General features: G+C 42.6%; 1 protein-coding gene across 1 annotated transcript; it reads right to left on the bottom strand.

Moving 5' to 3' along the window:
* Positions 1-1,757: 1,757 nt before the first annotated feature.
* On the bottom strand, positions 1,758-9,433 carry FZD7 (frizzled class receptor 7). Its single transcript, XM_081937911.1, has 2 exons — positions 7,850-9,433; positions 1,758-6,558 (listed from the first exon to the last, which is right to left on the bottom strand). The coding sequence occupies exon 2, from the start codon at positions 5,789-5,791 to the stop codon at positions 4,085-4,087; it is 1,707 nt and encodes a 568-aa protein (XP_081794037.1). The 5' UTR covers positions 5,792-6,558; positions 7,850-9,433; the 3' UTR covers positions 1,758-4,084.
* Between the last annotated feature and the right edge of the window lie 2,356 nt (positions 9,434-11,789).

The following is an 11,789-nucleotide window of genomic DNA, read 5'->3' as shown; positions in this document are numbered from 1 at the left end:
TGGTCCATGTGTCAAATGCGCCAACAATCTCACTTTGTTTGCCAAACATGGTATCATAGCTATTATATGGCCGTAATAGTAATATGCCACTGTCTCCTTAATGTGCCTTGTAAGGGATTCCCTCCTGTATATAAAAACTCAGGATATCTGCAGAAGTTCTCTTTCAGGCCGACCGTTCTACAGGGTGGTTGTTATGGGAAAATATGGAAGGAATATTATGGATGCTTGCTGGCTTGTGTTACTTATAAAGTAATAAAAGTGGGATAAAAATCCAAGAAATAAAGACAAATAATATTGTGTCTAAATTGTTTTCGTTTGTTTTGTATCTTCAAGTCAGTGTTGACTCCTGGGACATTTTTTCCAAAGAGAAAACCACACTTCCCAACACTGGCATGGAAAGCTACTGTATATAAACAGGGAGCAAACCACACATTCACAAGCACTGGTATTGTACCTAGTCCGGGAATGAAATGTTTTCAAGCAAACAACCAAGAGAATACCACGGATTCCATAGTTCGACCCTGAGCTGCATATATTCTTTTCTATCAAATAAGGAATAACCATGAAGAGGATAGAAAGCCATCCAGTTGTGAAGGCCCTTGGATTGATTACAAGCGCAATTGTTTTATGGTGTAATAGAAAATCCCAATAACAGTGAGGAAACCGTGCATGTGGTTTCATACATACGGAGAATGGCAGAAGGGCCTCTGTAGGGGCAAAGTCAAGTCTTATTTTCTGTTATCTTCAACTGTAAGCTGAAACAGGACCTCTGGAAAAAAAAAAACACGAACCACCTAAAATAGGGCTCTCCAACCTTGGGCACTTGTGGACTCAGAATTCCCCAGCCAGTGTTAGGAAGGCCTAGCCAAGCAGTATCTAAAGATTTGGCTCTTCCCAAACTCTGAATATACGCTTCCTCCTCCCCCATCCTGGTTGCCTTGGGAGATGTTTGCCTTAAAGTCCTTCTTACTTCCAATACCAGAAGTCTTTCTGTCTGCCTGTTTTGAGGATGGGCTCAGATAGGACATCTTCTGGGTTTTTTTGAGCTGAGAAATGCTATGAATAGTGGCTACTAATTACAATGGCTCTACATTATCCCTATTGCATGAGGGTGGAATGCTTTTGACTATCAGTTACTGGGAACAAACCACAAGTAAGAAAAGGCTTTTGTGCTCCTTACTCGCCTGTGGGCTTCCGAGAGGCATTCAATTGGCTGCTTTGGGAACAGGAGACTGGATAAGATAGGGCTTTGGACTTTTCTTAAGAGAGGACAGCAAAGACACTAAATAAATACCAGAAGAGCCACTAGGAATCCAGAAAATGTTAGCTTCGAAGACAATCCTTATTGATTTCATAAGAGTTATTTCTACTTTGGCGTAACAACTATTGCTTAAAACAAATATATTGTAATCCAGCTGTTTAGAATCTGGAATCTTCCAGGTGTGTTAAATTCGCATAATCTCATGCCATTGGACAAGGCTGCCTAACCATACCGGATCGCAGCAGGAGTCCATCTTGGAAATCCCTTTGGAATCCCTTCAAGTAGACACTTGCAATCAAGCCTGAACGTGCTGTGTTGCCCAGTCTTAGACATATTCATTTAAAAGACCCATTCAGTCCAAAAATATTTATTTAAAATAAATATATCTAGGAATGGCTCCTTAACCAAGATTTTTTCCCTTCAGTGTGATAAAGATTTAACACTTTTAATGAAATGCAGGGGAAAATATCAAAATTAAAATACAACTTTTCATAAATTATATTAAAAATCCATTTATTTTTGTATCTTGTACATATACAAGAAATGCATCTTACACGGAAATTTTGAAAACAAAAAAGTTAAGTAAAAACATAAATACATATATATTTTCTTACGAAATGTCAGATTTACAAAATGTACATTATGCATTTCTAGCTTGTCTTATGCTCATTTTAAAAATTCCCAAACAAACCAGCATATCAGAACCAGGAAGATCAGATATTACAAATGAATCAATGGAACATTTTTCTTGCTGTTTATTCCCCAGTCCTATACCTGACATTCTTTTCTCCCTTCCTTGCCAATTCTACATTTCTTAATAGTGGTAATATTTTGTAACGGTATCCATTCATTTAAAAAATATATTGATGCATTCTGGAGAAGGAAGGGGAAATCCAAGTATGACTTCTTAAAAGCCCCCAGTTCTCCAATTAGTATATTGGGTAAAATTAAATAGAACCCCCTTACATTTCCAGAAAGCTAGCTTGTGAAATGTAGCATTTCAGAAAGGCTTCTGAAATAAATGTATTCCCAACAGTGGACTCTTCGATGAAATGTTATATATAATGATGTTTAACTTCAGACATATTTAATAGGCTGAACATTCAAGAAAGGAATGCAGGGAGCCTTGAAAAAATAAACACATAGTTTATGAACAAGACACATCAATGCCAGCATTTCCTTAAGCTGAAAAAGCCTATCTTTATCAGAAAGCAGATTCCACTGAATTCCACAGGACCTTTTCTAGACAGACGTTCCTAAGACTGTGTAGCACTTTCAACAGAGTGATTGTGTACTATCAGGGGCCTAAATGGGTGGCAAGTCTCAATCCTTGACTCTGAACTGGATGCAGGATAGAATAGGGTCTTTTCCCAGGTACATCAGCATAGGACTTCAGCCTTAATCAAGGCAATCTTTTGTTGTAGAATTAAGGCTGTATTCCTAAATGCCTCCACTAATGAAGTAGTAGCACTTCCTAGTCCATGTAAACATCTGCAAGAAACTGATTCCCAACGAAGGCCACAATTTTAATAATCTACTGGTTTCAAGGGAATCTAAGAGCATATTGAGGGGAGCACTGAGGCGCCTCCCTGATTGGACCAGGACTGCAAAATATATTTTCCTCCTCTTTCTCAGTTTCTAGGTCCTTCTCTCTGCCCCATTTACAAATCAAAGGGCGATACAAATGATCAGCCAGGGAAACCAACTCTAACCTTGTGACTATAAAACCTTATAGATGCTTTAAAAGGCTTGTTTGATTATTGGCTGTTTTGTTAGTTGTTCTGAAAAAAAAAAGAGGATAGGGGAAAGACAGAAACCTCAGATTTTCTCCAGTTACACCGGGGTTCCTGAAAACCCTTTCCCTTGTGTTCACAAAAAGAAAATAAAGAACTGCATGACTCGCAGCTCTAGCTGAACCTCAACAAATTCTTTGTTAGTTTCCCCATAAAAACCAAACCCCTGCTTATGCTTTTGCTGCAGAGAAACCCACTTTTGTTTCTCTTTTGTCTCCTCTAACAAAAGACAAGGGAGTTAAAGCCATTCTATCAAAAATCAACATGTCACTTCTTTTTCAGACCCGTTTCTTTCCTCCCTCCCCCCTGCTCCTCCCTAAAATCTCAGCAAGACTCTTTTGCCAAAGCCCAAATCAGCCAGGAAGAAAACTTAAAAAACTGGAATGCCGAATTTTCCTTACAGCCTGGCCAAGCCCATGCACTGCGGATTCAGAAGTTAAGCTCAACTAAGTGTGAGGTAACTTGCTCCCAAGGCAAGTTTGCATAGCTGGAAACTATTATGCCTTTACTTGGGAGTAAGTCCCATTGAATCCTGTGGAGTTTAAAACTTCCAAGTAGGTTTGCAGTTGACTGCACTGCTACAATATGGAGGAACCCCCAATTTCCTTTTTTTAAAAGAAATGAACATGCACACAGGCGCGAGGGCGCATTCATGCACACACACTTTATCCCTTCTCAGAGCTTTCCTGGATAACTTTAGAAAGGCTGTAAACAAAGATTCTGATTTGGGAGGGGGGGGGTCTGATTTAGCACCGATCACGCGGTAAAAAAAAGATTGCTTGCTTTTCTGTTTGTCCCAAACTTCCCTTCTTGGCACTATGCCAGATACTCTAAACAGATACTGCAGAACCATTTAGAAAGTGAGAACGCCAGGGTGAGGGAATAAGCAAATTCTCATAGGATATTTACTGCCCTGAAACACAGTCTGGAGGTGGAGGAGTCTCTCGGTGAGAAGCAAAGTTAGTCTGAAGGAACAATGGTCCAAGCCCTTATTTCTTGCAGTACAAGGGGAGAAGAGGCCAAGGGGGCCTCATACGGCAGTCTCCCCTTTGCTTCCTGTGCTGAGTCTGTGGTAAAAGCGCCTCCAAGATTGGAGAGTTTTGCCAGTCCAAATCCAGAAGCCAGTTGTGATGCCCACAATCATGGTCATGAGATATTTGATCAAAAAGACAGTGAAGTCGGGGCTCATTGGGGCAACATTGGTGGGGCAAGCAATGGCATAGCTTTTGCAGTTCTGCAGGAGCCAGGTTTTCTCCCACGTGTCCCGGAAGGCCTGTTCATAGAAGTAGCAAGCCAACACAATAGTGGCAGGCACTGTGTAGAGGACGCTAAAAATGCCAATCCTCACCATGAGCTTCTCCAGCTTTTCGGTTTTGGTGCCATCATGTTTCATGATGGTCCGTATACGGAAGAGGGACACAAAGCCAGCCAAGAGGAAGGAGGTGCCAATGAAGAGGTAGACAAAGAGTGGGGCCAAGACAAAGCCCCGCAATGCGTCTACACTATAGATGCCCACGTAACAGACTCCACTGAGCACATCCCCATCGACCTGTCCCATGGCTAAGATAGTGATGGTCTTGATGGCAGGCACGGCCCAGGCAGCCAGGTGAAAATACTGGGAATTGGCTTCAATGGCCTCGTGGCCCCACTTCATGCCAGCAGCAAGGAACCAGGTGAGGGAGAGGATCACCCACCAGATGGAGCTGGCCATGCCAAAGAAGTAGAGGATCATGAAAAGGATGGTGCACCCTTCTTTCTTGGTGCCCTGCACCACAGTGCGGTAGCCGTCTTCTGAGAAACCTTCCACACAGACCACTTTGTCCTCCAGCAGGAAGCCAGCCACATAGGCCACTGCCACCATGAAATAGCAGCCAGAGAGGAAGATGATGGGTCGCTCAGGGTAGCTGAAGCGTCTCATGTCCACCAGGTAGGTCAGGACAGTGAAGAGGGTGGAAGCACAGCACAGGATTGACCAGATGCCTACCAGTAGACGGGCAAAGTGAACCTCGGCCTCCTTGAAGTACATCAGTCCGTTGGGGAGTTCTGGTTCACAAGGGGCACCACAGTCTCTCTCACCCAAAAAGCGGTAGCCCAGGTATGGGGGTACTTTGAGCTGCCGTGGGCAGGAGAAGCCAGAGTTGGTGGGGCGCTGGGGGTGATAAGTAGGATGGGGCAGATAGGGGGTAGGGAAGACGGTGGCGCTTTCGGGGCTCCCTCCGCCCCCTCCCGAAGTGTCCGAAGTATTCTGGCCCACGCAGATCTCACCTGCGCCATGCATGGGGAAGTTTTCGCAGCGGAGCCGCTCGGGCCACTGGAAGCCAAACTTGTTCATCAGGGCCTCGCAGCCCTGGCGGGCCCGCTCGCACAGGGATCGGCAGGGCGGGATGGCCTGTTCCAAGACGGTGCAGACGGGCGCGTACATGGAGCAAAGGAAGAAGCGCAGCTCCGGCGAGCACTGCACTTTCACCAGCGGGTAGAACTGGTGGACTTCCAGCCCGGCGTCTTCTTGGTTGGTGTGCCCCAGGAGGTTGGGCAGGATGGTCTGGTTGTAGGCGATGTCCGTGCAGAGAGGGATGGAAATGGGCTGACAGAAGCCGTGGTCCGGGACAGAAATCCCTTTCTCCCCATGGTAAGACTGGGCGCTGGAGCCCCGGGGAATCCCGCACAGGACGCCCAGGAAGACGGCCAGGCCCAAGGAAGCAGGGGCCGTCCTCGGTGCTCTCGGTCCGCGATCCATGATTCGAGGCAGCTGCAAGGAAAGGAACGAGCGCGACCGGCAGGCAGCAAGCGGCGGGAAGCGGGTCTCTTCACAGCCCAGAGGTGCTGGAGTCTCGAAGCATCGGCGGCGCCCAGCCCAGACCCACGAGAGGGCCAGCGGCCAAAAGGCTTACGCGGCGGCACAAGGCTGGCTTCGCTCTTCCAGCAGTCTGCTCTCGGGTGGAGGAGGTGAAAGAGGCGGATCGCTCGCCAAACCGGCTCTCTCGTTGATCGCTCGCCCGCCAAGGGCTGAATGGTAATTCTTTGCTAGGGTTGCAAGGCGAAACGCTACTCCGAGGTTATTTTCTTCCACCGAAGAGAGAAGAGCGCTTGGCGGCGCCTAACAGCGTCGTGTTTTTCCTTCGGTCGGCCACGAAGGAATCTTGGGACGGAGGAGGGGTAGGTGGGTGGGAGGATCGTTCACAAGTTCGACCGCAGTAACTGGCTCCACTCCCCAGCTGGCTGTTCAACCCCTCAAAAGTTCGGGAATTCAAGAATTTGGCTTACTGTTACTTCTCTGTTTCAGGCGGTCTTTAATTGACGAGTGGGGTGTTGTTGTTGTTTTGTTTTTTTGTTTAAAAATTCCAGTCACTCCATTATCTCCTTTACCAGCAATGGGGCTAATCCTTTAAACAGAAGCATGGGTAGTCCGAGATCCCGTCGGCGCCCTTAAGCATGGAAGATGAAATCTATCTCTCCAGCAGCAACAGGAGAGATTAGATGCCGTTGGAACAAGCAACATCCACCCTAGAAGCAAAAAAAAATATTAATAAAAATAAAGGAGGGGGAAAAAAGACGTCTCTGGACTTTGAATATATATATATATATATTCGTGTATGTGTAAATCTGGTATTCCATGGAACTCCACCCCTTCGCCCCATTCACAAACCAAACAGTGGGCGGGCCATAGAACCCAAGCTTCTACCAATTGCATATTCTGTTGCTTCCGTGCCTCGGTTGAGGATTGGACAGAAAGATAAAAGGCTCTAAAGGGGCGGTGAGGAATGGGGTGGGGGGGTGAATTCTGTAATGGTGGATTCTTCTGCAGAAAAGTTGAAAGAAACTTTCAGACTCTTGAATGGAAGACAGAGACACGTACGCGCGCGGAGAGTGCAGGAGGAGAACCATGTTAATCTGTGGTACGCGAAAATTCAGACGGAATCTGGTGTTAAAAAAAGAAAAAAAGCCGAGAGAGTGAGAGTGAGATCTGGATGCCTGAAATTGCACACAGCTGTGCTCGAAATTAACTTTTTTCTTGTTATAAAGGGACTTTCCGCATATGCAACTGCTGTGGCCCTCCTGAAATAATTTTTTGAAAGCCCGAAAGTCACCTGAAAAAATGTCTTTTATTCTGAGTTTAATGCGGTTCTTCTACCTCAACTAAGTGAATAAGACTCCCCTCCATGATAAATACTTAAGAGACGGCATTCAAAATAATAGCAAATACTATGAAAATGTAAAACCAGTAATTGAGGTTGTGGAAGATAAACCTGAAACCACTTAGATTACACAAGAAATAGACTTGAGGCTTAGCTTTTAAAATGTTTTTGATACCAGATTCAATCCAGTTCTTTAAATTCAGTTGTTTACTTTTGAGAATATGTATTTTTTTGAAATGGTGCAAAAGATTGATGGTGCTGTACATGTTGTTTCATCATGAAAACCTCATCCCCCCAGTTATATGTACAAGAATTGGATTATATACCTTCCATACAGCAGGAAATATTTAAATCCAAATTCAGAAACCCAACTGGTTTATGGCTTGGTCTCAATTTCTTTAGCAGGACACCAAAAAAATTAAAGAAATGGTTTTGAGGAATGCAGCTTGAATTAGAAACATCTATTAAAATTCATTCACACTGAAGATTTTCCTTTGCTTATAGTAAAGAATATTGAACACTTTTGTTCGTCATTATTTAAATCTGCTGGGGATCTGGAGGTGGAAATTACTTGAAAGGTAGACTTGATTAAGAATTGACTTCATGGAGCTTGGTCAAATATGCAGTGTAAATGTGAGCAAATTGCCTCGTGAACATACCGATATCCCAAGGATTAATCTCTCAGCCCAAGGATTTGGGTTTGCAGCTTTAGCTTCCCAATCATATGCACATTTTAGAATAAAATAGAATACAGGCAACAGGGGATCTTGGAGATCTTTTACTCCAACCCCCTGCTCAGGCAGGAAACCCTAGACGATTTCAGACAAATGGTTGCCAAAGCTCTTCTTAAGAACTTCCAGTGTTGGAACACTCACAACTTCTGGAGGCAAGTAATTCTATTGATTAATTGTTCCGCCAGGAAATTTCTCCTTAGTTCTAGGTTGCTTCTCTCCTGGATTAGTTTCCATTCATTGCTTCTTGTCCTACCCCCTCAGGTCCTTTGGAGCAGGGGTCTCCAACCTTGGCAACTTTAAGACTTATAAAGCTGGCTGAGGAATTCTGGGACTAAGTCCACAAGTCTTAAAGTTGCCAAGATTGGAGACTCCTGCTTTGGATAATAGTTTGACTCCTAAATTCAATAGGAAGTTCTTCCTAAATTCGGAGATGTGCCATTAATCTCAGGAATTCTGACCCAACCCCAAAATAACCAATAAACAATGAATTAGCATGGCAGAATTCCAGTGCTTCCCAACATCTTTTCCCTTGTTTCTTACTATCTGTGGATGAAAAACGTACAGTATTCATTTTTTAAGGGGGAACACTTATATCCACACCATGACTGCTTTATATAAGAGACAGAGAACAAAATCTCTCAAAGTGAAGAAGATGCAGTCACTTGAGTCAGTTTTACAAACTGGTTTGGATTTGTTGTAAAGGCCTACCCTTATTTCTTAGGGCAGAATAGAACAGGTGAGTGTAACACTGGCACACCTGATCACTCTGATCATCTTGGTTCTCTCATAGCATAGTGCAAGGTATTTTGTTAAACATGCTGTGCTTCTGGAATATGGAAATAGGGAAGGGAGGGCTATTTATTGCAGCAGCTTTGGAACTGGAAAGAACCTCAGGTTGCCACTTCTACGTTAACTCCTGTTAATGAGAATTAGAAGGTCCACAGGGAGCTTTCAGGAAGAACTTGTTTGAGAATAAGAAAGACAGGACATTTTCTGCTGAAGCCTCCAGACTAGGAATTCCCTCGCTTGGAAAGTACAGGAATCTTGGAGTCTTGGTACTCTTTAACAATTTTATTAAGAGAGAGTTTTTATTTTCATTGTTTTAATTTGAAAGCATTGGCAGAATAAAAACAAACCAGAGGGTTATACTGCTAAGGACACAAATTCCAGTAGATGATGAGGGTAATGATAGGGATGGGGATGAGGGTTGCTGTTTAGACAGATAGGCCTGGCTGGATTTGGTACTTTTGACTATGAAACCTTCCCAAGGACCATGGATAAGGTCAATATTGTATATTTTCACAATGTACATTGTTGCGAGTAATGCATTTTTTTTGTCGATGATAAATTGAGATTATGGCCATTCCTGTTATGTGCAGGTACCTTTCTAATCTTTTGGTATGGCACCAATCACTCTTGACACCACTTATGACTGCAGGACTGTAACTTTGTTGCTTGTATCCTTATGATTTTTATTGATAGTGATTGTTTCCTGATTGCTTATTTGTTCCCTATGACTATCATTAAGTGTTGTACCTTATGATTCTTGAAGAAAGTATCTTGTCTTTTTATGTACACTGAGAGCATATGCAGCAAAGACAAATTCCTTGTGTGTCCAATCACACTTGGCCAATACAGAATTCTATTCCATTCATTACTTTCTTTTTTCTACTCTGAAGAACATTAAATTTCCTTATTTCTTCTTAGGTTTTCTTACTGACTGTTCTGTCTTCAGCTGCTGCAGTGTGAATTGTCCATACATTATTTTTTTAATAATCAGTCATATCTAGGTTACTGTGGGCTAAATGTTTAGCAGTTTATATTTGGAATATCCATAGAGTTTTTTGGTTCTCAACTACTTTTTCATTATTGTGATTCTGACATTTTCTTGTTGCCAGTGCTTTTTTAAAGATTCAAGTGAATCAAGCGGCCACTTTATCAAAAGTTTTGTCTGCACAATCTTCTTACAGTCACATACAAGGTATTCAACACTCTTCGTTAACTCTCTCTTTGCATTAACAGTTTTCTTCCATTATTGTCCTCATTAAACTTTTCCTTCTCCTCCTCCATGTTTGATAGCACCTATGAAATAAATTCTCACCTAAAAGTAATAAAGAGTTATACAAAGAATTACAGTCTTACACCTACATAATTCTATTTTTCACATGTAATCAGCTGTCATGTTGCAATATATTTTTAATGGCAGGATTTGACTTGCTTTTAGTTTGATTCTGGAGAGAAAGCAGTCTTTTCTTTTTTTTTTAATTGCAAAATGGTGAAGCTAAAGCTTTGTGGTTAAAAACATTTTGTAACCATATACAGCTTAGTCATATGAAACTATAGAAGGGTTACACTAGTAACATATCAATAGTGAGGTCTTCAGTAGGAACCATTGTGTTTAACATTACTGAATCCATGATAGTATTTGTTTTAGCTTAAATAGGATTGAGAGTGTTTGTCATACATATTCAATTGTTTGTATAGAATGCCTATCTTTATCACAGATTTATATTTCTCCTAAAACATTTAAATACTTCTAATATTTAATTTTTGCTTTCAAAGGGAGCCTTGATCACTTTCGTTTTCTTGAAAGTTCAATAATGCCACAATCACATAAAGTTTTCATTCAGCTCGTTAATTGTTAGAAAACTTCTGGTTTGATTTGAATATCCTGCACAAGAATAGCCATGTTAATCTGTTGCAACAAAACCAGCAGAACCTGAAAGACTGAATTAATTGCAGCATATGCTTTTGTTGATAAACCTCTAATGAAGTGGACTGTAATCCATGTCAGTTTAGGTCATAAAAATAATTGGCAGTCTTTAGATTACCACAGAACTGTTGGTTTAGAACATTCTTCTTATTTTAATTAGCTGCACTCCAATAAATGCTCATTAAATTCATATGCCATTTACACTGTGTATTTATTTATCATATCTATATCCCATTTTTCTCCAGAAATTTAAGGTGATTTATATGGGAGTCTCCCTTCGGTTTATTCCACCAGCGGTAAGTGGCTGATGTAGATTGGGGCAGGGGTGGGCTTCAAAAATTTTAGCAAGGGATTCTCTGTCTGGTTGCTGGGTGGGTGTGGCCATGGTGGGCATGGCCTAGTCGGCCTCCTGCATCACGGGAGGGGGGGGGAGGATTTGCCTTCCATGGGCTCCGGAGGCTTTCCTCAAGCCTCCAGTAGGGTCAAAATGGCCTCCTCAGGCTCTGGAGCTCCTCTGGACTTCCAGTAGGCCTGTTTTTGCCCTCTCCGAGCCTCCGCACGCACCCTGCACTTACCTGCATCCAAAACAGGTCACGTGGGGGCTCCTGGAAGGGGTGGGGGAGGGTGGGCGGGGCCAGCCAGGAGTGGGATTTAGGTGGTTCTCCAAACTACATAGAATCTTAGCTAGAGGTTCTCCCGAACCCCTGCAAACCCCTGCAAACCTTCAGCCCTGGTTTGGGCTGAGACATAACAGGTAACCCAATGCATTTTCAAGACCAAAGGTTGATTTAAGTCTGATCTCCCAGTGGAAGTCAGCAGTCCTACTCCTTCATCAGCTGACGGAATGGTCTCACCCAGAAGATGTGTGTGGTCTCCACTCTCCTAGTATTAAGGGACAAAACTAATGAAGTCACATCACTTTTGTCACTCTTTTAAATTAGAACTGATCTTAATGATACTGGTTTTAATTTTGATATCTGTTGGGTTGGTTTGACTAACTTGTTTTAATTACTGGATTTATTCTTTTTAAGTATCTTGAGGGTTTATCTAAGTATCAAACTGGGGACTATATTTAATAATAAAATTAAAATGAAATGATATGATAGATGTACTCTGTAATTTATTGTGCACTGCTTTTGTATACCACTTCCA

Source organism: Natrix helvetica (assembly GCF_964273705.1).
Source record: "Natrix helvetica genome assembly, chromosome: 1".
NCBI classification, from domain to species: Eukaryota; Metazoa; Chordata; class Lepidosauria; order Squamata; family Natricidae; genus Natrix; species Natrix helvetica.
The sequence above is the reverse complement of the archived record's forward strand: the minus strand, read 5'-3'. Positions and strand labels throughout refer to the sequence as shown.